This window comes from Medicago truncatula, chromosome 7 (assembly GCF_003473485.1).
Source record: "Medicago truncatula cultivar Jemalong A17 chromosome 7, MtrunA17r5.0-ANR, whole genome shotgun sequence".
NCBI classification, from domain to species: Eukaryota; Viridiplantae; Streptophyta; class Magnoliopsida; order Fabales; family Fabaceae; genus Medicago; species Medicago truncatula.
Window position 1 is genome coordinate 923,344 of NC_053048.1, and position 25,069 is coordinate 948,412.

The 25,069-nt window shown below is 35.5% G+C and overlaps 1 protein-coding gene and 1 pseudogene across 1 annotated transcript; both read right to left on the reverse strand.

Annotated features, from left to right (window-relative positions):
• Nucleotides 1-274: 274 nt before the first annotated feature.
• On the reverse strand, nucleotides 275-7,341 carry LOC112416432 (uncharacterized; annotated as a pseudogene).
• Nucleotides 7,342-18,561: 11,220 nt separating this feature from the next.
• On the reverse strand, nucleotides 18,562-22,147 carry LOC11410501 (protein FLOWERING LOCUS T). Its single transcript, XM_003621012.3, has 4 exons — nucleotides 21,931-22,147; nucleotides 21,302-21,363; nucleotides 19,828-19,868; nucleotides 18,562-18,942 (listed from the first exon to the last, which is right to left on the reverse strand). Exons 1-4 carry the CDS (start codon nucleotides 22,132-22,134, stop codon nucleotides 18,713-18,715), a joined length of 537 nt encoding a protein of 178 aa, XP_003621060.1. The 5' UTR covers nucleotides 22,135-22,147; the 3' UTR covers nucleotides 18,562-18,712.
• Nucleotides 22,148-25,069: the final 2,922 nt, after the last annotated feature.

Consider the following 25,069-nt stretch of genomic DNA (forward strand, 5'->3'; position numbering starts at 1 on the left):
TTTGATGCCTCAGATTTGGAGATTCTTTGATAGTAGACATGCCCCAAGTGGATTGTGCCTGACTGGATGCAGTTACTTTGTCTTTTTCTTTTTATCCTTAACTTTTGCATAGACCGCCCTTTCGGGTTTTTAGCCTACCAGGATAATGATTTCTGTTTAATGTCTCTAATTTTTGCTTGAGCCGCCCTTTCGGGTTTTCAGCCCACCGAGACGCTCATTTTTGCCTAAGCCGCCCTTTTCGGGTTTTCGACTTACCGAGCTGTTCTTATAACTTTTAGACAAAGTATTTTTTGACTGCGTCTGTGTTCACAGGACGTGGAAGTTCTTCACCATCCATGGTTTGAAGAGTCATGGCACCGCCTGAGTAAGCTTTCTTGACAACATACGGGCCTTCATAGTTAGGCGTCCACTTGCCCCTAGAGTCGGGTTGGAAAGTCAAGATCTTTTTGAGCACAAGATCACCTTCTTTGAATTCACGGGGATGAACTTTCTTGTCAAAAGCCTGCTTCATCCTCTTTTGATACAGCTGACCATGACAAAGAGCAGACATGCGCTTTTCTTCGATCAGATTCAATTGGTCATACCTACTTTGAACCCACTCAGCCTCTGATAATTCAGCCTCCATTAAAACTCGTATTGAAGGAATCTCAACTTCTATGGGAAGTATTGCCTCCATGCCATATACCAAAGAGAAAGGGGTTGCCCCTGTTGATGTGCGTATAGAAGTACGATATCCATGTAATGCAAAGGGAAGCATCTCATGCCAATCTTTATAAGTCACCACCATCTTCTGGATGATTTTCTTTATATTTTTGTTTGCAGCTTCGACAGCACCATTCATCTGAGGTCTGTAAGGCGAAGAATTATGGTGTTCGATCTTGAAATCATCACACAATTCTTTCATCATCTTGTTGTTCAGATTCGTCCCATTATCTGTAATGATCCGGCTAGGGACACCATAGCGGCAAATAATATGATTCTTGATAAACTTGACTACCACCTGCTTGGTCACATTAGCATAAGATGCAGCTTCAACCCACTTGGTGAAATAGTCAATAGCCACTAGAATGAAGCGGTGTCCATTTGAAGCTTTGGGTTCAATTCTTCCAATCATGTCAATGCCCCACATAGAGAATGGCCACGGGGAGGAAAGGACATTGAGTGCAGTTGGCGGTACATGAATCCTATCGGCATAGATTTGACATTTATAACACTTCCTGGCATGCTTGTAACAATCAGCTTCCATTGTCATCCAGTAATAGCCTGCTCTCAACATCTTCTTGGCCATTGTATGTCCGCTAGAATGAGTTCCGAAGGATCCTTCGTGTATTTCATGCATCAATAAGTCTGCCTCATGTTTGTCAACACATCTGAGCAACACCATGTCGAAGTTTCTTTTATATAAAATGTCCCCGTTCAGGAAGAAATTGCCAGACAATCTTCTTAGAGTCTTCTTGTCTTTACTGGATGCTCCAAGTGGATACTCTTGCCTTTGAAGGAAACATTTGATATCGTGGAACCATGGCTTGTCATCAACAACTTCTTCAGTGGCGAATACATGAGCGGGTCTTTCAAGACGTCTGATATGGATCAGTGGCACTTCATTCCGACGATTTACTTGGTACATTGAAGACAAAGTAGCCAGAGCATCCGCCATCTGGTTCTCATCACGAGGAATATGGTGTAGCTCGACTTTGTTGAAGAAGGTCAGTAATCGTCTTGCATAGTCTTTGTAGGGAACCAAGCCGGGGTGACGAGTCTCCCATTCTCCTGTGATTTGATTGATTACAAGGGCTGAGTCACCATAAATGTCGAGGTTCTTGATTCTCAGATCGATGGCTTCTTCGATACCCATGATACATGCTTCGTACTCTGCCATGTTGTTTGTACAGTCGAACGTCAACCTGGCAGTGAAGGGGATGTGTGCACCTTTAGGAGTAACAATGATTGCCCCAATTCCGCTACCATAAACATTAACAGCTCCGTCGAATATTAGACCCCATTTTGATTCAGGATCTGGACCTTCCCCGAGTAGCGGTTCGTCACAATCTTTCATCTTCAAATACATAATCTCTTCATCAGGAAAGTCGAACTTGATGGGCTGATAGTCTTCAATTGGTTGGTGAGCCAAGTGATCAGCAAGGATACTGCCTTTGATTGCTTTCCGGGAACGGTACTCAATATCATATTCGGATAATAACATCTGCCACCGGGCAATTCTTCCTGTCAAAGCGGGTTTCTCAAAGATGTACTTGATCGGATCCATCCTAGATATCAACCAAGTAGTATGACTAATCATATAGTGACGGAGGCGTTTGGCGGCCCAGGCTAGTGCGCAACAGGTCTTCTCGACCATGGAATAGCGAGATTCACAATCGGTAAACTTCTTGCTCAAATAATAAATGGCATGCTCCTTTCTTCCAGTTTCGTCTTGTTGTCCGAGCACACAACCCATGGAATCTTCTAGTACAGTCAGGTACATGATTAGTGGTCTTCCTTCAACTGGAGGGATGAGAATCGGAGGTTCTAGTAAGTACGCTTTGATGCTATCAAAAGCTTTCTGGCAATCTTCTGTCCAATCAATCCCTTGATCCTTGCGGAGGAGTTTGAATATCGGCCCACATGTTGCAGTCATATAAGAAATGAAACGGGAGATGTAGTTCAGTCGTCCGAGAAACCCCCTTACTTGTTTTTCTGTTTGCGGAGCTGGCATCTCTCTGATGGCTTTGACCTTGTCTGGATCTACTTCAATACCTTTCTGACTAACAATGAAGCCCAGAAGCTTTCCGGATCTAACACCAAAAGTACACTTGTTGGGATTCAGACGAAGTCTGTACTTTCTTAGCCGTTGGAACATCTTTAGCAAATACTCAACATGTTGTTCTTCAGTGATTGACTTGACGATCATGTCATCCACATAAACCTCAATCTCTTTGTGTATCATGTTGTGAAAGATAGTAGTCATACCCCTTTGATAAGTAGCCCCTGCATTGATCAAACCGAACGGCATCACTCTGTAACAGAAAGTGCCCCAAGGTGTGATGAAAGACGTCTTCTCTTTGTCTTCGGGCGCCATCTTGATCTGATTGTAACCGGAGAAACCATCCATGAAGGAGAACACTTTGGATTTTGCAGTGTTGTCAACCAGTACATCAATATGAGGTAATGGAAAATCATCTTTGGGACTAGCTTTGTTAAGGTCACGGTAATCAACACACATTCTGACTTTGCCATCCTTCTTCGGAACAGACACTATGTTGGCTAGCCATTGAGGGTATTTTGATGTAACGAGGAAACCTGCATCGATCTGTTTTTGCACTTCCTCTTTGATCTTGAGGGCCATATCAGGACGGGTTCTTCTCAATTTCTGCTTGACCGGCGGACATTCGGGCTTCAAAGGCAAATGGTGTACCACAATATCAGTATCCAGACCTGGCATATCTCGGTACGACCAAGCGAACACATCAACATATTCTTTGAGAAGCTCTATCACTCGCTTCTTGACACTTACCTCAAGTGATGCCCCAATCTTGACCTCCTTCTTGTCTTCTTCGGTACCCAAGTTGATTGCTTCTAATTCTTCCTCATAAGGCTGAATGGTCTTTCTTTCTTGTTCAAGTAGCCGGGAGATTTCGTCGGGAATCTCTTCATTCTCTTCTTCTTCCGCCTCATATACAGGGAACTCAAAGTTGGGAGAGATCATAGGGCTATGTTGTTCAACGGGTTCATTGGGTTTTAATCTGCATATATGATTGATGATTTAAGTAAGTGCAGATTTTTAGAAGGTGATTATATTTTCGGTTTTTTGTATTACCATTTTTTCTAAAAACATAAAAGAAAGCAAGGCAAAAGGTCGGGAACAAAACGACATTTTTATTTGATTGATGATAAATTTTTGAAGCAAAAAACCCTAGATAGATTCACTTTCGCTTGGGGCGGGGCGAAAGAATTTTCTTTAAAAAAGCATAAAAGACGAAACAAAGTGCATTACTTGGATAAATGAGCAATAAAAGGAACGTCTACAGCAACCCAATTGTGGCTAGACCCTCCTTGTGTCACAAAGCTTCGTGGCACTCTTTCGAGATTATCTTCAATGATTGCATGAATGAACCCAGAACTGTGGAAAGTACCTCTGATCGGTTCGACAACGATCTTAGGCTTGGACAAATCAGCTGATGGGCAGAAACCCAGTCCTTCTCGGCGCTTGTTCTCTGGCAGTTCTATCAACTTTCCCCAGCTGGGAGAGCCTCCAGCTTGTATCACTTTTTGAGCATCTTTTAGAGAAGAGATAGATGCCTCACTCCTCTTTGTATTCTCTTCCTCTATGGCAAGTCCTTGAAAAGATGTCCCTTCAACGCTATCGGCTCCGATGAAGGAGAAAGACGATAAATGACTTACTAATAAAGCTTCTTCACCATTTACCGTTACCAGCTTCCCATTCTTCACAAACTTTAACTTCTGATGCAAGGTAGACGTTACTGCCCCCGCTTCATGAATCCAGGGTCGGCCTAGTAAACAGCTGTAGGATGCTTGGATGTCCATCACTTGAAAAGTAATCTGGAAATCCTGTGGCCCAATTGTAATAGGCAGAACCACCTCTCCGAGAACATTCTTCCTTGAACCATCAAAAACTTTCACCATTACTCCACTTTGTCTCAAAGGTGTACCCTTGTAAGTAAGTTGATCATAGGTCGTTTTGGCCATTACATTTAACGATGACCCGGTATCTACCAACACATTTGACAAAGCATCAGTCTTGCAGTTCACAGATATATGCAATGCCAAATTATGGTTCCTTCCTTCCTCTGGGAGCTCTTCGTCACTGAAACTCAGATTGTTTCATGCAGTGATATTCCCCACTATTCCATCGAATTGTCCCACAGTCACATCATGGTCTACAAAAGCTTGCTCCAAGACTTTCATCAAAGCTCCCTTATGAGCCTCAGAATTCAGCAATAAAGACATTATGGATATTTTTGACGGAGTCTGCATCAGTTGATCAACCACCTTGTACTCACTTTTCTTTATCAGCTTGAGAATCTCATCAAAATCAGAACATGACTTGGTCTCGCTAGTCTGACCCACATCTTTGATTGCACCGGAATCTTTAGTTCGAGTTTCTTCAGTTACCGGAGCGTCAACTTTCTTTGGAAACACTAGAGGGATAACACGCCCATTCCTCAATACTCTACTATCTTCGGCAATATTTTCCACAGAAGGCAAAGGTGGTATTGGAACTTCACGACCACCTTCTATCATAGTGGCATTGTACTTGTAAGGAATTGCCTTCTCAGAAGTATAAGGTATTGGACCAGGCAAGCAAATCACTAAAGGAGCAGCAACTGACTTCCGACTGTCGTAAAATATCTCCAAAGGCTCTTCAGGAGTTATAACACATACATTGTCACATTTTCTTTCAACAACCAGTTCTCCTTGGTTCAAAAGTCCTTGAATATCATCTTTCACTTTCTGACAACCCTAGGGGTTCAGAAGGCACTCGTTGCAGCCATCATGATCATGTTTAAAGAGGTTTACTTTGCATAACTTGGCATGTAATGGGACCAAAGGTGTTCGGATTTGTTGAACGTCGAGAATATGGTGAGTCTCTTGGCAATCTTCGACCATGTTGACAGTTGCAGCACCATGGTTTGGCAATGGATTGGTTTGAATATTTGGTGCTGAGTCTGTGAAGGTTATCTTCTTTTCTTTGATTAGCCTCTGGACTACATACTTAAAGGCATAACAACTTTCAATATTATGACCTGGGGCCCCTTGATGGAAATCACAAGTCTGATCAGGTCTGTACCATGCTGGCAGCCTTTCTGGTACTGGAGGAGGAGGCCTGGTTTGAACCAAGTTATTTCTGAGTAATCCTGGAAGTAACTCTGCATAGGTGACGGGGATTGGGTCAAATTGCATTCTTTGTGGTCGAGTTTGCTGTTGTTGATAGGGATATGGGGGATTTTGTTGATAGGGTTGTTGTTGGTATGGACGTTGCTGGTATGGTTGTTGGGGATATTGTTGAGGGTATTGTGGGAATTGAGGCTGGCTATTTGGGGGATGAATAATATTGGCAGCAGGTGTGATGGCAGCAATGTGTTGATAGGTTGGATAAGTTTGCTGAGACCTTCCTTGGGCCACCATAATAACCTCATGTTCTTTCTTTCTCGGGATGTGGTTGCCATATTTCTTGGTTCAACTGGTAGAAGCTCCATTTTTTACTAAACATCCTTCTCGGACTCCTTCTTCCAATTGCACACCCATGCCAACCATTTCAGCAAAGTTCTTGGGCGTACTTCCGACCATCTTCTCGTAGTAGAACTGACTGAGAGTTTTTAAGAAGAGTTTGGTCATTTCCTTCTCTTCTATACGTGGGCTGACTTGGGCAGCAACATCCCTCCACCGCTGAGCATACTCTTTGAATGTTTCTTTGACCCCCTGAGTCATGGCCTGAATATCACTTCGGTCTGGAGCCATATCTACATTGTAATTGTATTGTTCCACAAAAGCTTCACACAGATCATGGAAAGTTTGGATCTTTGTTTTGTCCAGATTCATGTACCACTTTGAGGCTGGACTAGCCAAGCTCTCTTGGAAGTAATAAATAAGGACCTGATCGTCCTTAGCATACGCGGACATCCTTCTTGCATACATTGTCAGATGTTCCTCAGGGCAGGAGTTCCCTTTATACTTTTCAAAATCTGGGACCTTGAACTTATGGGGTATCTGGACGTTTGGCACCAAACAGAGGTCATAAGCAGTTTTTCCAAATCTTTCTTTTCCGCGGAGAGCTTTCATCTCACGGTACATCTCGTCATACTTCTCTTGTAAATCCTCCACTTGACCATAGGCCTTCATACTCCTTGAATGGAAGATGGGTTCTTCATTTTGTGGAGCAGTGTGAATCATAGGTGTCGAGTAAGTCATGACAACTGGGGGAGCTCTTACAGGAGGCGGAGGGACATGAGTTGCCTGATGAGTAGGCATCTGAGCTTCACAAGCAATGGGGCGGAGTATTTCGCCAGCAGTAAAAGGCGGGAACCAAGGCACGGAGAGTTGTGGAGCAGAGTGTGTCGGAGTGTCGGCACATATTGTCCATTCAGGGATGGCAGAGGAAGATGCTTCAGCCTGAGTATTGGTGGGAGGTGGACGAGCTTATGTTTGTGCATGAATTTGTGCTTGAGCTTGTGCTAGAGCATGAGCCTGAGCCTGAGCCTGAGCTTGCTCTTGGGTCCGCATATCTGCCATCGTCTTCATCATTTCAACCATTTCGTCCATCTTAGTCTGCATTGCTGCCACTTCTTCACAGAGCGCCCGATTCTCTTGCTCGAGAAAATCCATCTTTCTCTTAACAGTTGCACGAGTGTAATGAGTACGAGTAGACTTGTAGTGGATGCGTGGTGCCACCTTTGAAACGAGCTGACCTTTGATTGGAGAAGAAAATTTGTGTGAGACTTGGATTTGAGACTATGAAATGCAAGATGATGCATGATATGCTTATGCAAAAATAGACACATTTTTTTTCGAAGGACTTATAAAAGCTATTTTGTAAACATTATAAAGAGATAGAGGATAAACTTATAAATAAAAACAAGATAATTCCCTTTTTACAAACTGAGCCAAGGGATAGACTCCAAAGTTCATAAAAGAAAGCGAAAACAGAAAAGATAAGAACATTTTGGGAAATTCTTGAGCCCCTGAAGTAGACTACTCCTCGGAATCTGAATGCGCGTCCTTGAAAAAGTCCCAACGCTCCTTTGCGCTGATAAATTGTGCGAGCCTTGTGCTCTGAGCTTGGATCTGAGCATCTTTTTTAACTATTTGTTGGTTTTGCTTGCGAATCTCATGATCCTGTTGTTCTATTTTACCACTCATAGTTTCCATCTTGAGCATAGCTTCATCATACTTTCTTTTCCAAATGGCACCTACACAGTTTGACTCAGCCAATTCCTCTTGACACTCTCCCACGGTCTCAGGAGCCAAGGGTAAGGATGGTGCTGGGGTAGTTGAAGATAGGTATCTTGGGAGGTGATAGGGTAGGACCAGACTTGAAGCTCTATTAATGACCCATTGAGTGTGAGATCCTTGTGAAAAGTCTGATCTCTTCGCCAATTGGCTTCTGCTAAGTCTGCGAATAGCACGCCAAGCCTGAACAAATTTTCCTCTCTTGTTTGTGGGATCTTCATGGTTAAAGTAGAATTCACCCTCTAAGTAGATGCTATCCGGTTTAGTTTCCATTGGGCATCCAAACTGACGTTTGGCAAGGATAGGGTTGTAACTGATTCCTCCTTGCATACCGAGAAGGGGTACGTTTGAGTATTCTCCACAACTGACAATGATGTTTCTGAAGTTATGGGTGGCGTGATACCAGGCTATGTCAGATGGAGTGAGGGACATGATTCTTTTAGACCAAGAGAGATTTCTTGGATTGGCTTGAAAGGAATGGGTTTGGGGTAAATGAGAGGTAAACCATTTGTATAGTAAAGGTGCACAACCGAGGATAGCCCCACGACCTACCTGGTTCCTATCGTGTATGGAATGGTACATATCGGCTAACAATGTGGGGACAGGGTTCTTTGTGAGGAAGATTTGAATGGCATGGATGTCAACATAATTATCAACATTTGGGAACAGTACAAGGCCGTAAATGAGTAAGGCTAGGATGGAGTAAAAGGCGTTGACATTGTTTACTTCGGCGAAATCAGAGGCTTGCTGGTAAAGGAATTTGGCGGGTAGGCTTGGAAGATTTCCTTTGATGGTGAGTTTTGTTTTTATGAGAGAGGTTTCAAGATGGAGAGCATCTGCAATAGTGGCGGCTTTTGGAATGGGTTCAAGGCCGGTAAATGGTACTTCGTCAAGCACTGGTAGGCCAACTAAGTAGGAGTATTCCTCAAGGGTGGGAGCAAGTTGGTAGTCGGGGAAAGTAAAACAATGGTAAGCAGGGTCATAGAATTGGACCAAGGTCTCCAAACATCCTTTCTCAACATTTGTCCAAAGGATACCAAGCAGCCTCCCATGACGATCATGAAAGTCTTCCGGACTAGCTACCTTAACTGCAAGATCCCTTAAGTTCGTCAAATCCAATTTCTTGAAAGTAAACTTCCTAGTGTTTCTTCTCTCCATCCCTTTGATATTTACAAAAAATTATATAAGCTCTTCGATATTTTGATGAAAAAAGTTTTATGGATGAATGCATGTATGCATGATTATGCTGTACAAATGGTGAAAACATGGTGAGGTTTTAGGTCCACAATGATGGAGTCAAAGGGTAAACACGCCATTTGGTAAGGACTATGGTTTCATTTGTACCTGTATCACGGGTTCTACCAAGTTCCCAGAGTCTTTAACCGCTTCCGAATGTCATCGGGTTACGGAAATACTTCCGGTCCAACAACGTTCGTAAGAAAGTCTCGTCTGAGTGTAGTATCGCGTATCAACTAGACCAAGACTACTCTTGATTAGCCACCGCACTACGTCCTAAAAGGCCAAGATGGATAATGGTAACTAAAGGTCCTCAACTTCGACGGTCACTTGAAAATACAACGCCAACACGACTACTCATGCCAACATAAATTACTTCCAAGATTCCTCCATTGAGCGGGGTTATACCACATGAACCAAAACACGAGACTTGACTCTCGGAATGGCACTTTGGTTATACCACCATCTTATCTTATGTTTCCCTCAAGCCCGGGTGTAGAACTTATCTCACCACTCACGTTAAGGAAAAAAAGAAAGAAGAAAAGAGAACATATATACCAGTATTTCCATCCTTTATTTTTGTTTTTGTTTTAAGCAAGTTAGAGCGCAAAGAATTAAATAAAGCCAAGTTAGGCTCAACCCTCTTAAGGCTCCCCAGTGAAGTCGCCATTTCTGTCGCGCCATTTTTCGGACGTCAAAGGCCATTTGATTAGCTTTTGACTCACTTTTTATCTCACGACTGAACAAATTTTTTTTAAGGGGAAAAAGTTCCAAACCACCCATTTTGAAGAGATTTAGGGTTCGGGGGTTGGTTATATTTAGGGAAGGTATTAGCACCCTAAATATTCGTAGTACTCTACGAGAACTGTAACACTCTAATTTTTATTTAATTTTTTTTTTTATTGTGTGGTGTCTTTTATTTGATTTTGGTGATTTATGTGGTGTATATATAATTATTATATGATTATTTTATTAAATAATTAAAATAGGAGAATAATAGGATTAATTAGAATTTGGGGGTTATGAAATAATTAGTATAGTTAGTAGGGAGTTAATTGCTAATTAAGGAGTGGGGGAGGTTACACTTTGGGAGTTAAGGAAAGAAAAACGGAGAAAACGTTTTACGTGAAAACAGTCAAGTTTTGGGAGAAAAGCTAGTGCAAGGGAGAGGAGCTTAGGAACCATTTTCTGCTGTGTTTATTCTGCAATTCCAAGGTAAGGGTGAGGTTTACCGCAATTATATAGATTCTGAATGTTGATTTTGTTCTAACAGGTTTATGTGAGGATTGGGAGAAATTATGTTTTTGTTGATTAAGGAGTTTTGGGTGTAGGAATCATGGAATTGAGGGTAGAAATGGGTTCTGGGTGCATAAAACCTTTCATTGCATATCTGTAAACTAATTTGGGGAGTGAATTGAGGAAAAATGGGATTTTTGGGAAAAACCTGCATTCTGCCCGTACAGAAGTTCATCGCTCGCCTCGCGAGTAGCCATTGCTCGCCATAGCGAGTGAACAACTTCATCGCTCGCCTCGCGAGTGATACAGCTCGCCATGGCGAGTAGCCTTGTGAAAATCTGGATTTTGAAAATGTTGTTATAAGCCGTATTTTGGGTAGTTTCGTGTACCTAGATGATTTTTAAGAGGACTAGAGCAAGTTTTAAGTTTAAAAGATGATTAGGGAGCTTAGAATTGAGGTTTGAGTGAGAAAAATGTCATTTTTCCCAAGAGCACCATATTTTTGTTCGCCTCGAGTTCGCCTCCAACTCGCCATGGCGAGTACCTGTTTTTCTGAGCTCGCCATAGCGAGTAGATGAGCTCGCGAGGCGAGCTGCCCAGTTTTTGGTTGGTTGATTTCTGTTGTTGTTTGGATGGTTTAATTTGATGAATTATTGCATGGATTGTATACTGATATGTACTTTCTTGGATGTTTTGGTTGGTTTTGATGAATGGATGCTGACTGAATGAATGTTGTACTTAATTAAATTCCTTAACGTTGTAAGTTGGTTGGTGAATCATATATATGTATATGTCTAGGTTGGTTGGTATGTAGATATACTCAATGGGGATTAGTTGCATAAACATAACAGTGGGAGAGCTTCGGCTCTGGAATGCTTAGTCGTTCAAAGTGGTGGAGTACTAGTTACTCAAAGTGGTGTAGTGGTGAGGACTTATGTCCTGTTGAGAATGCTTTAACCATTCGACAGCGGTGTGGGTCACGGCCCTGATTTTTGGTACCACATGCATGGGTGTTTAGAGGAGTCTTAGTGGAGTGGTGATAAGTTGTATATATTGTTGAGAGGTGTATGAATTAATATTGTGATAAGATGCGAAAATGATGTTATGTAAATAATAATAATGTTGATGATTTATGATAGGGTGTTAGATTCAATTGATGTATTCTTTATCTATATTTTGTTGTGAATCTCACCCCTTCTGCTTGAAAATGTTGCCCTTCCTATGGGTAACTTGCAGGTGATCCTGAGTAGTTGGTGGTGGCTCAAGTGTCTAGGGCTCTGATACGTGGGATGGGATTTCATTGTTTAAATTCATTCTATGTATCAAATTTTGGTTAATGTTGTTGTAGCCCTATGATTGATGGAATATTTTATGTTGAGGCTTAATGCCAAGATTATTTTGGATAATGGAGTTTAATTTAAAGAATATTCCGCTGCAGTTTAATGAAGGATGTTGTTAAATAGTTTTAATCTATTTAAGAATTATATATTTTGTAGTGTGACATGCCGTTTAATGTGGAACTCTGATTTTATAATTATAATTAAATTGATTTTGGGAAACGGGGTGTTACAAGAACCTTTTGATTTTATTTAACTTTTGGTGCTATAACTTGCTTGCTTTTAAAGAGATGAAAATGGAATTGAATGATGAGTTGAAAAAAGAAAAGAAAATTGATTTTAATTGAAGAGAAAAAAAAGAAAAATATTTTTTAGTTGAAAGTTGAAAAGAAAAAAAAAGAAAATTGTTTTTTAATTGAGAAGAAAAAGAAAATTGTTTTTTAATTGACTTGGAAGGACAAGGTCCTCTGCCTACGTACCCGTGAGGGATCAAAACCTCGTAGTTCGGGGTAGAAATTGACGTTTGATTTGTTTGGTGTTTTTTTATATGTTTTGAAAAAGGTTTTGAAATAAAAAGCCAAATGGCAAGTGAGAATTGATTTGTGTTTTTTTAGATTGAAGAAAATTGACTTGAAGTTGAATTAGAATTGATTTGAAATTTGATTAAGAAAAATAAAAAGACGGTCACTTGATTTAAGATCAAGGTTTACTGTGAAAAGTTCTTTTATGAATTTTTGATATTTGAATGTTTTTGTTGTTTTTGAATAAAGATATGAAAATTATATAAGCAGAATGAGAAAAATGAAGTTAAGCTAAATTGTGAAATTATTTTAACATGGACCAGAATATTCTGGAGAATAATTAAGTTAAACAAAAATAAATAAATATTAACATTTAAGTTTGGACCAGAGCACTCTGGATTAACAAAAATATAATATTAACAGTTACTTTAGGACCAGAGCACTCTGGATTAATTTAATTAACAAGGACCAGATTGTTCTGGAGAATAACTAAATTAAGCAAGAATATAATATTAAGTTAATTTTGGACCAGAGCACTCTGGATTAATTCAATTATTGAGGACCAGATTGTTCTGAAGAATAATTATAATATTAACAGTTAACTGAGGACCAGAGCACTCTGGATTAACAGATAGAGTGAGAATTAAAATGCATGAAAAAGAAATTAGAAAAATGAGATGTTGGGGGTGTGTGAGCAGTAAAGGGGGTGCAGAAAATAAAACGAAAAGGATTTGGGTCTTGGGTGAGGCCAGGCGCGTGTGGGCTTGGAATAGACCGGTTCAGACCGGTTCCAAGATTGAACCGGTTCAGTCTAGCGTTATAAATAGGTAGGCACCGGTTTCTTTATTCATTTTCACTTCAAACTTCTCTCTCTTCTCTTATTTCTAGAGAGAGAGGCTCTGCCTTCTCTCTAGAATCCTTCATCTTCTCCGATGAGAAGAGAGGTGGCCGGAGGTGGTTCCGGCGCGGTGGCCGGTGAGTTTTCACGGCGGCGCCACCGCGCCGGAGTCAAAAACTCCTCTTTTTTTGATTTTTTTTTACCAAAAGATTAACCTTTCCTTTCTCCTTTCTTTTTTGAAAACGTTTTTCTGAAATGAGCTTTAACGGACCCTAGATCTACAAAAAGGGTTACTACCTTTTTATTGTTTTTTTTTCTTGATCTGGATCTGTGTTGGTTTGGTGGTGGTGTTTCACGGTTTTGATGTTTGTGAATGGGGTTTGATTTGAGTATGATGGTTTGGAATTAGGATTGTGGATACGTGATTCTGATGTTGTGTGCGTGATTGATGCTTAGTTGATGCGTTTGGGTTTTTGTGAAGATTTGAATCGAAAGAGGTTGAATGAAAATTGTTTTGTTGGAAAGTTGATTAGGGCTGGAATTTTGTTAGTTGGTAGTGTGTGTTTGCTGGAAAATTGTTCTCTGTATTTTTAGTTTATTGCTATTTTTTGCTGTTGGGGCCCCTCCCTTTGTCTGTGTGCAGGTGGTTATATTTATAGAGCTGAATTTCTGTTGCTTGGAGAGGAACACGATATTTTTTTGCTTGGAGAAGAAATTGACAGTTATGAATGAGCTGTTTGTGAGCTGTTTATTTGGATATTATCGGACAAAATTTTGATTTATTTTTTTGGACATTAAAAATAAAATAAAAGGACTAAGAATAAATAAAACAAAAATAAGATAAAATAAAGGTTAAAAATGAAATGAATTTAAAGTTAATAAAAGATGGAAATTAAAATTAAATGAAAATTGAGAGAAGAAGGCCCGACTCGGAATCAACTATGAGGTATTTTAAAATACCTCCCTGCCGAATTTTTTGCTCGAAAGGCTGAGACCGGTCGGAGTTAAATGACACGTGTCAGTGCTGTCTTAGGTCAAAAATTGGGGTATGACAAAATCCTATAGTTAGATATAGAGAAAGGAGTTATTATTATATGGTCACTGTAACGCTCTCTTTGAATTATTTAATTATTTAATTGAGTCTAGAATTTATTATGATGAGTTTATATTATATTTATATGATATATGTGTGATTTAAGAGATTTATATGATTGAGATGATTTTATGTGATTTTATGAGGAGTTGTGACTTATTTTATTGTTTAATAAAATAAGATTTGAAAATAAAATAATTATTGAGTTTAGGGGTTGTTTTGAGATTTTAGAGAGTTTTGGGGGAGAAAGAGAAATAAGATAAGATAGATGGAGGAGATATAAATAGGAAAGACCTGGTTAGAAAAACATAACGTACGTACGATCAGTTTTTGGAGAAAAGGGAGAAAAAGCTAAGAGAAGGGAGAGAGACCAAAAAGCTGTGATTTTCACATTCTAAGGTAAGGGTGAGACTAATTTTGCAATTCTATTAAGTCTGTGATTCAATGATTAGATTTAACATGACCTAGGATGAGTTTTAGAGGAATTGAAAACTAGGTCAAAATTGTAGAATTATTGATTAAATGGTGGAAACTTGTTAGACTGATGTAGAAACTGTTCCTAGACCTTAGATAATATGTAGGATGAATTCTGGAATCAATGTTAGGCTTAAAATCATGTTTATAGTGAATTTTTTGTGAAAACTGCACTTCTGCCCGAGCCAGCATTCATCGCTCGCCTCGAGAGCTATGATCCTCGCCATAGCGAGTGATGAACTTCATCGCTCGCCTCGCGAGTTGCACCTCGCAGCTCGCCACAGCGAGCAGATGAACTCGCCATAGCGAGCATGACCAGAGAGCCATCCAGATTTCGTAATTTTGACTTTTGAGTTGATCCTTAGATGTTTTTGAGTGCCTGAACATATCTAATAATGATTAGGAAAGATTGGAGAATAAGATTGAACCTGGAAAGAATTTAGAATGAATTTTTGTGAACTGTACCTGAACTCGCCATGGCGAGTAGAGGCTCTCGCCTCGCGAGTACTTATGTTACAAAATGCCTTGTTTAAGTTAAATGCGATCTTTGTCGCGCAAGTTGATGTGAGTTGACCTTGGAAGTTAGAAACTAAGTTATTTATCTTGCTGTTGTAGTTTCAGTAAGCCTGAATTGTATAATCTAATGTTGTTGCTAATGTTATATAATTGTATATACATTACATGAATTATGTTTGATGTTTATGATGTTAATGACTTGCATTCGATATTGTTATATCATGATGATTTGCATACTGCCTATGTTGCTATTTGTTATTTAACTAAGCTGCATGAGTCGGTCTAAGTTGATGATGATGATGTTCCAAATTATTGGACTTATATAAGAGGTTGTTGTTTATAAGAAGTTAAGTTGTTGTGTCCATGCATTAGCATTCATTGTTGGGGGCTTGATGCCCTAGAGCCTTTGCTCACCACGTACGGGGCTTGATGCCCTGGAGCTTTAGCTCAATCATGTTGGGGGCTTGATGCCCTGGAAGTATATTAATACTTATTACGTTGAGGGCTTGATGCCTTGGATTTGGTACCACATGCATATAAGAGGTCTAAGTTGCATAGTCGCATTTGTCGAGTCAAAGATGTTAAGTTGTTAGGTAGTTGAAGTTGTAATTCCTTATATGAACTATGAATGATGTGATAAATGATATATTATTATCTATGATGAATATTATGATGTTTTCATGTTGTTAAATATAATTGTTGAATTATATGTTTAATATTATTGTTTTGTGAAATCTCACCCCTTCTATTTTGAAATGTTGCTCTTCGTATGAGTAACTTGCAGGTGATCGAGAGTAGTGTTGTTGCCTTGCTGTCGTGAGTGGTTATCCCTCACTGAATCTTTTAGGTGCTCTGATACGTAACGGGATGGGATCTTTTGTGGCTATTTCTTATTCCTTTACGTATTTGTTTTATGAATTTAAATGATTAAGTAGTTTAACTGAATAATTATGAGATGTTTTGATGAGGCATGCGTACCAAGACTTATTTATGATGATGAACTTTATCCGCTGTAATGTTTTGGAATTCGATTATGTTGAAGGATAATTAGTTAATTATCTTATTTATGATTTTAGAAGTGTAACATTCTGTTTATATGTTGATTACTCTGATAAATGTTTTGAAATTTTTAAGTTGAGAAAACGGGATGTTATAGTCACCGGACCAAATTTATAGTTTTTAGACAAATACACATCGAAATACTTCTTTTTATAATTAAAAAATCGATTTAATATTTTGAAGAAAAGTATATCTTTGTGTGTCTATCTAAGCACTATAGATTTGATTTGGTAACCATACAAGACTATCTCATGGAGAAAATACATGATAGACAACTTTGGGAATTCCATGCACCCTCCTACAAATTTATAGTGAGCCAGAAAATATAACTATAATTTCAAACTTGTTTCCACGTGTAAGAAATTTCAAAATCGCAATCCCGTAAATACATATAAGTTGGTAGTTCGTAAACGTTTGATGTATGAAAAGTGTGTTTGAAGCGCAGTTCTCCACTTCTCTATACTTAGAGGAACCCACTTCTCCAATCTCCACATATAAAGTTTGTGATTTTTATTACAAGGTTATTTAATTAAAAAAAGGTTAATAGTGTTTTTCACCCCTGCAATATAGGTTATTTTCAGTTTTCGCCCCTATAAAATTTTCGGTTTGATTTAACTTGGCTTTTTTTTTTAATTTTTATTTATTATAATTGTCTACATCAGATTTTATTTTTTAAAATATTTGAAAATTAATTTTCAAAAATAAAAAAAAATTCAGATTTTTTTCCATAAAATTTAAAAATCGAAAAAAAAAGTTTTTTTTTTCAAATATTAAAAAAAATCAGAAAAAACGATAAGATTTTTTTGAAATATCGGTTTTTATTTTTTAAATTCAAATATTAAAAAATCACAAAAAATTAGACAAAACAAATTCGAGGTTTTAAAAAAAAGTCATATTTTTTTCCCGAAAAAAAAAACAGTTTTAAAATTTTTTTTACAAAAAAAAAAATCTGGAAAATGTTTTATTTTTAAAAATCTGGATACAATTTTTTTAAAAATTTAGAAGAAATTCAGATTTTTTTTTTCAAAAATTTTACTCCAGATTTCTCGAATTTTTTTTTAAAGATTCTGGAGTTTAATTTTCAAAATAAAGTAAAAAGTTAAATTAGAAAAAACAAATTCGAAATTTTTTAAAAAAAGTCATATTTTTTTCCCAAAATAAAAAACAGTTTTAAAATTTTTTCTACAAAAAAAAAATTCTGGATACAAATTTTTTAAAAAATTTAGAAGAAATTCAGATTTTTTTTTCGAAAATTTTATTCCAGATTTTTATTAAATCATTTTTGAAATTAAAATTTTAGAAAAAAATTATTTTCTAATTTAAACAAAAAATAAAAAATTTGGAAAATATTTTTCATAATAAAAAAAATCCTGAATTTTTTTATTTTCAAATTTTTAAAATTTCTAAATTATTATAAATGAATTTATATTATAATTTTTTTAAAAAAGTAGTAACAAATGGCACATGTAGCCTTAGAAAAAAAATTAATTAATTATACAGTCAGCACGCCACATAAGCATATATGCACAGTCAGCATGCCACACAGTGTACCACGTTAGCAAATATGTACAGTCATATGGGGGAGGGGTGTTTTCCGGAAAAAAAAAGTTTTACAAGGATGCAAATCAAATCGAAAATTTTATAAGAGCGAAAATCGAAAATGACCTATATTACAGGGGTGAAAAACACTATTAACCCTTAAAAAAAAGTATAATATCACTATGACTAGTGTATTTAATGAGAGAAAGATGAGCAAAAAAATGAGAGAAAGTCAGGTTAAATTTCTTGACTTAAAAGTAGAGAATCCATTTCCATGTATAAATTGCGATATGGTTGATAATCACCAATTTGTTCTTCAAAGATCATTACATGCTCTTCTCAAATATTTATCTCCTCGTACACACTTGAAAAATAATTTAGGCTTCTTTTTTTAATGAAAAATAAGAGGGCCGAAGCCTACTAAAAAACGAACAATCAAATCAAATAAGATACAAATTTTTCACAACATCGGAACAATAAGTCTCTAACTTGAGTCGGACACAATTCATAAATAATCAACCAAGAGATAAATTACAACCATTATCTATCAAAGTATCCTCACAATGGTTTGTCACATAATAAGAATGTTACTTTTCACTCCATCACAAGCAATCGACGAATTCTTTGAACTAACCTCCATATCCTCGAGGACTCGTTATTTTTCCTCCTTGCTAATTAACATTAATTTATTTTTACTTTTATCATAATAGATTTTTTTTGTTACAATAATAGTTTATTTTACTGCAGTTTTTCATATTTGAAAGGAGTTTATTTTACTGAAGTTGTTATAATAATAGTTACGACATGATGACATGACATTTTTTGCTTAGTGTATATTTTATATTGAAGGACAGGGATATATTTGGATTTTTTTGTGAACAAATGTTTATACTATTTGTTAAATGACCATCCTCCTTCCACCAGAACCATTTTCTCGTTGACAATTGAAATAGAGAGCAGCAACAGGTAATCCAAGATTGTAAAATTCAGCAAAATCTCTTGTAATGAAATTTTGTCTCCATCCAGGAGCTAATACTGTGTGCCTACAAGGTTGCCTAAACAACACAAATATCACACGATGAATCCCTGATGCTGGTCTTGGACTTTCATAACTCACTATCTCTTGTCCTACAATTATTCAGACATCATACATTAGTTATAATAATAAAAAGAAAAAAAATAATAAGATATTTCCTTTGATCTTTTGTAAAAGACAAATGGATCAACAAAAGTTGATACATTTGATCTATGTTATGAACTAAATACATCAACTTGTATTGACGTATTTATCTCTTATAAGGGTCAAATGTTATGAGCAGTGGCGGAGCCAGGAATTATATAGAGTCTGGGCAAAAAAATTATCGCAAAACGTTACTTCATTCCTGCTAATAATTTCACATTTTCTGCGGATATATCTTTCGTGCAGATCCTAAAATTCTAAGGTATTACCTCACTTGGGAACCTAAATTCTTGGCAAAATCTGCAAGAAATGTATTTTCTGCGGAATTTACACAAAAATCCGTAGGAAAAGCTAAAAGTTCTAGTAATGGCTAGATTTGCTACAAAGAAAGTTGGAGCTGAGCCTGGGCTAGTGCCCAGGCTAACTGGGGAGGTGACACCGCCCCTGGTTATGAGCTAAGTTGATACATTTGACATATTTATCTCTTAAAAAATACCCCAGAAGCATTCGTTAACAAGACCCAAATATAATATGCTTTACTACATATGATCTCATGTTTAGCATTTGCTTTAAATGGGTGCCTCTTAACATGGACTTCTAGAAAATAATACACCTCTTTACCTTTTTTATTTTAAAATCTACTATTTTATTAAAAATGGTAATGATCAATCTCTAAACTTTTTTTTTTTTTTTTAGGAAAATGATGCATCTCTAAACTTCTTTTTTGTGAGATCTTTAAACCTTTTTAGACCCTACCATATTATAGGCCGTATTATATATGGAACAAGTTAATTAGAATTAAATAGAAATATGTTATTTAGTTGGGAACGTACCGAAAGTTGTCCCTGTAGTCGCTGGAATATTGGTTACCATCCTAATTAAGGATCCAATGAAGGAAGAAAAAAAATGTTTAGAATGGAACTAAAATCAGCCAAACAAAAGTTTTCAAATCACATACACATATATGATATATGTATACACACACAATTTCATATATAGCTGCACTTTACTCACACACATATACACTATATCATACCAAAAAAATGTATAGACAGTGAGAATAAAGTATGGGATGAAAAGTTTGTTCTTTCTATGATAGCGACTCCGGTTGACACAAAATTAAGCATAAGTTGAATATGTATATACCCATTATCGGCCTGTTTAGATGGATTTTTTTAGTGTATCTTTAGTTAATACATTTACGAGACTATTTGAAAGAACTTATAATAGCATAAGGTATTTTTCGGCTTTTTTTATAAGTTCTTTAAAATAATTTATAAAAACAGTTTTCAACATATATGAAAACAATTTGACTTTATTTTATATTTTGTTAAGAAAATAGTTTATATAATAATTAAGCACTTATATATGATAAACATTTATATTATAAGCTAGAAATTAAGTTGATTATCCAAACATGAACTATATCATGTTGAACTTAACTAGTCACATCATGTGCTTGGATTCACTACTGGAAAAAACAAATTTAGGGAGGGAAATTAGTGACGGAAAAAACAAAATCTCTCACAAATTCTTTGGTCGCAAAATTTAGTGACGGAATTAGAGAGGGATTTCACGTTTTCCATCTCTAAATTTTCCTCACTAATTTTTGCTTTTTTAGTAGTGATTCCTTGTCTCATTTTGTCAATGAACTATTTTTCTTGTTAACAAAAGATATATCACTAGGATCATCCACTAACTAAAGGACTTAAGGATGTTGGATTAGTTTATGAATGACTAATTTAAATTTAGCTACTTACATAAGAATTTGTTTTATTTTTTTATTATTTTTTTTGACAAATTTGTTTGATTTTTTTAAAAGCTTATGAAAATAGTAAACTTGAGAACCTTGGAAATAGCATATTGCATTCTGTAAATTATTTTAGTCTTATATCAATAAGTTTTTCTTGTTATAGTCTTACATAAACATAGTGTGTTGGAAACAATTTAACAAATATTTTAATCATGAAAATAAATTATATATAAACACGTACTCCTACATAGTAAATAAATAAATAAGTGCTTGATACAAAAAAAATTACATAACTTTGACCGTAAAAGATACAAGATAAATTAATGCATCAATGTAAGTAAATTTTCATAAGAACCATAACTAGTACACGTACATGCCTTTGAAGAAAACAATTCCAAGTCCTACTATTTTTTTTTTTTTTTTATGAATATCATGACCTAATATGATTTTGGTTAATTTGAAGATCAAGTTTAAACTTAAGCATGAACATTGAGTAAGGAAGTGATGTGTGATTATGAATTAATTATATGTCCATATGGATAGTTCCGACTTACCAATACAGGTATTCCCTCATATTCGGGTCACTAGGGCTTGGTGCATCAGGATTCACCATCACCTGAAAATTAGTGCCACAAACTCAAAAACCCTAGAAAAAATAGCTTAAATAATCAATTAAAGATTTTACGTGGCAATTGTTATTAAGAATGATCCCAACTAAGTTTAATTTGTATGGAGGTAAGGTAAGGTTATTAGTGATGTAAATGAAACCCATTGTTCAGGAAACAGAATTAAATTTGTTTATTAGATGTGAATTTTCCTAACTGTTTGGTTTTTATTTCTAAGGGTGTTGGAGGTGGTTAATTTTACAATCTTCTTTCCCAAAAAAAAAATTAACTAATTTTACAAACTGTATCATTTTGGCGATTTGGGCAGCTAGAAAATTTATTTTAAAATTTGGGGGTAAGAAATTTAATATATAGTTGATCAAATAGTTTTTGGCTTGGACAAAGAAGGAATGGCTTATTCTATAACTGGTGTGTTAACCCTAATTTTCTCTTAAGGGGTAGCTTTCTTATCTCTTTGGGGATCCATTTATATATGGTAATTCTTCATTTCTTTGTTTAAGAAAATTAGAGAAAGATTGTTATATACACTTAATTAAAGAAAGAATGTGTATACCAACCAGAGTATACAGGGTCCTGAGGTCATTTCCACCAACTTGAACTCTTGGTGAGTTGATTATTTGGGAGGGTTTGAGCTCACCACTGTTGATGACTTCTTTGTTATTGTCATAAACGACTCTCAAAGACACTGAACTTGTAAAGGGGTCCAAAACCTCTCCAATTACACCACCAACAACAAGAGGATTTGTTGATTTAATACGCATAATTAATAATGTATGCTTTGATAATTTGCTCATTGGCTCTACTACATGACCATGCTTTTATATATGCTTTGGACTTGCCTTTCATGAGGTGATCACTTGTCATCAATAGATTCTATCTTTTCTTTTCTATCTTGTTCCATTTAATTATTGTCTTAAAGTTTTTTTTAGGTATTTTCTTAAAATTATTGTCATATTTGAGAGAGAAAATATAAAGAAAAATAAATAAAGAATAAGTATATTTGTGAGAACCATGTCTTCTAGAAAAATAAATAATTTTAAAGAATTTTTGAATTGTATACTAGTATATATTGTTATATACCAACTCCACAAATGCTCATAAAATTTCAGAACTAGTAGTATTTGATATCTAATCAAATAATAACTACTGCAAAGGAACATATATAATAAGCTTTTTAAAAATAAAATTAAGTGTTTACCATAAAATTACATACATAGTTCCAGTTGTCCAATAAGGGCATTGTTTAAATGTCCAATTTACATTAAATTTTATTTGCGTGATCATAAATATAAGGTAAATGATAAAGTGAGTACCCTAATAGGAGCATTTGTTTAATAAGTCTAAAATATCTAGTTTTTAATTAATATTATGTATTTAATACATTGTAAATAGATAACTTAACTTTTCAACAAATAATTATCTTGTTTAAAATGCTTAAACAATATCATTTACTCACTCGTAAACAAGACCCTTATAATATGATATTAGCCAAAAAAAATTGAAGCTAGAATCTTCTTATTAAAAATCTCATTTAGGTTTCACACAACTCAACTACATGAACTATGTAAACTTGTACAAAATATTTTTTTGCCTCCGCATCCAAATATATATTATGTTTAAATTTAAAAACAAATGTTTAAGATTACAGTTATGTTTGTATAACCATTAAGTTACACTTAAAAAAAAAATTGGACACAATGTACATTTAATTTGCAAAATGCATTTGCATGAAAAATGCCAAATGGTAAAAATATTACGTAGTTGTCTTTACTTTGTATGTCAAATGGATAGGAGCACTTAACAAGTCTTAGATTGATGTTTGATCCTCAGCCACAAAATAGATACTCTCTAAATCTATTACTCGTTCGTAGGCACTACAAGCTGAAAAGAAAATTAATGCATGGTCAGCATATATGGAATATAAATATAGTTCTAGTATACACCTTAGAATAAAGGAAGCACTTGGATTCCCTCACCACTCACTTTTTACACTTGGCTATCTACAAATTTAGTTTTTGATTTGGTATGCAACCATAGAATTTGATAGGATAGGAGATAATGATTGTCTAAATTCTTATACTTCATGTTAGAATTATTTGAGAGGTGTAAAAGAGGTATAGATGGAAAAGGAAGAGAAAGATGTGAAAGAATAAGTGTAGCATGTGAAGGAAAAGGAAAGATGGATAATACACGAGCACACATATGAAAAGAGTGAATTTTGATAATTTCTCCCTGTATATCCTTTTTGTATTGATAATAAAATGTTTAGAAAAGGACCAAATGAATATCCACCAATGGATAGAGAAGTTTTAAGACTAAAAGAGTGTTAAACTAGTACTTATATATTATCCACGAATGAATATCGATATTGAGATTTGAAATCATTCTAATGTGAGTTGAATTCTTAGCAATCGGATCAATTTCGTTGATCACAACCCCCTATTATATTCCTGATTTTGGTCCTTTAAAAAATAAAATATACATATTAAAAAAGATAAAGGTAGGCAAAAAAAGTTTGTTCTTTCTATGATAGCGACTCCAGTTGACACAAAATTAAGCATAAGTTGAATATGTATATACCCATTATCGGCCTATTTAGATGGATTTTTTTAGTGTATCTTTAGTTAATACATTTGCAAGACTGTTTGAAAGAACTTATAATAGCATAAGCCATTTTTGGCTTTTTTCTATAAGTTCTTTAAAATAATTTATAAAAACAGTTTTCAACTTATATAAAAACAGTTTGACTTTATTTTATATTTGTTATGAAAATAGTTTATAATAATTAAGCACTTATATATGATAAGCATTTATATTTTAAGCTAGAAATTAAGTTGTTTATCCAAACATGAACTATATCATGTTGAACTTAACTAGTCGCATCTTGTGCTTGGATTCCTTGTTTCATTTTGTCAATGAACTATTTTTCATGTTAAAAAGAGATATATTACTAGGATCATCCACTAACTAACGGACTTAAGGATTTTGGATTAATTTATGAATGACTAATTTAAACTTAGCTACTTACATAAGCATTTATTTACGAAAAATTTAAAAGCTTATTTTTTGTTGAGTAAGAAAAAATTTAAAAGCTTATGAAAGTAGTAAACTTGAGAACCTAGGAAATAGCGTATGCCATTCTGTAAATTATTTAAGTTTTATTTCAATAAGTTTCTTTGTTGCAGTCTTACATAAGCATGGTGTCTTGGAAACAATTTAACAAATATTTTAATTATGAAAAAAATATTTAACATACCCATATGGGTAGTTCCCACTTACCAATACAGGTATTCCCTGATATTCGGGCTACTAGGGCTTGGTGCATCAGGATTCACCATTACCTGAAATTAGTGCCACAAACTCAAAAACCCTAAAAAGGAAAAGGCTTTAATCAATTAAAGATAAAGATTGCCCTAACAGGGGCATTGTTTAATGGGTTTTTCTATCATGTGCAAATTTGCACATGTTAAGAAGTTTAAAATAAAAAATTTTGTATTGGAACCTGCACATTTAATGGAAGTATAAAACTTTTAAATAAATAATTATTGTTTAAAAAAAGTTACTACTATTAGTTGTTTTAACATGAGTAATGTTGCACATGTTAGACAATCCATTGTTTAATTAATGTATGTATTTAATACATTGTGAATAGATAACTTAACTTTTCAAGAAAAATTATCTTGTTTAAAAGTTTAA

Coding starts and splice junctions, on each gene's coding strand:
- LOC11410501 (XM_003621012.3), bottom strand. CDS start 22,134: ATGCGTATTAAATCAACAAATCCTCTTGTTGTTGGTGGTGTAATTGGA. Junction 21,364..21,930: donor TCAGGACCCTGTATACTCTG/GTTGGTATACAC, acceptor ACTAATTTTCAG/GTGATGGTGAATCCTGATGC. Junction 18,943..19,827: donor GACTACAGGGACAACTTTCG/GTACGTTCCCAA, acceptor GAATAATTGTAG/GACAAGAGATAGTGAGTTAT.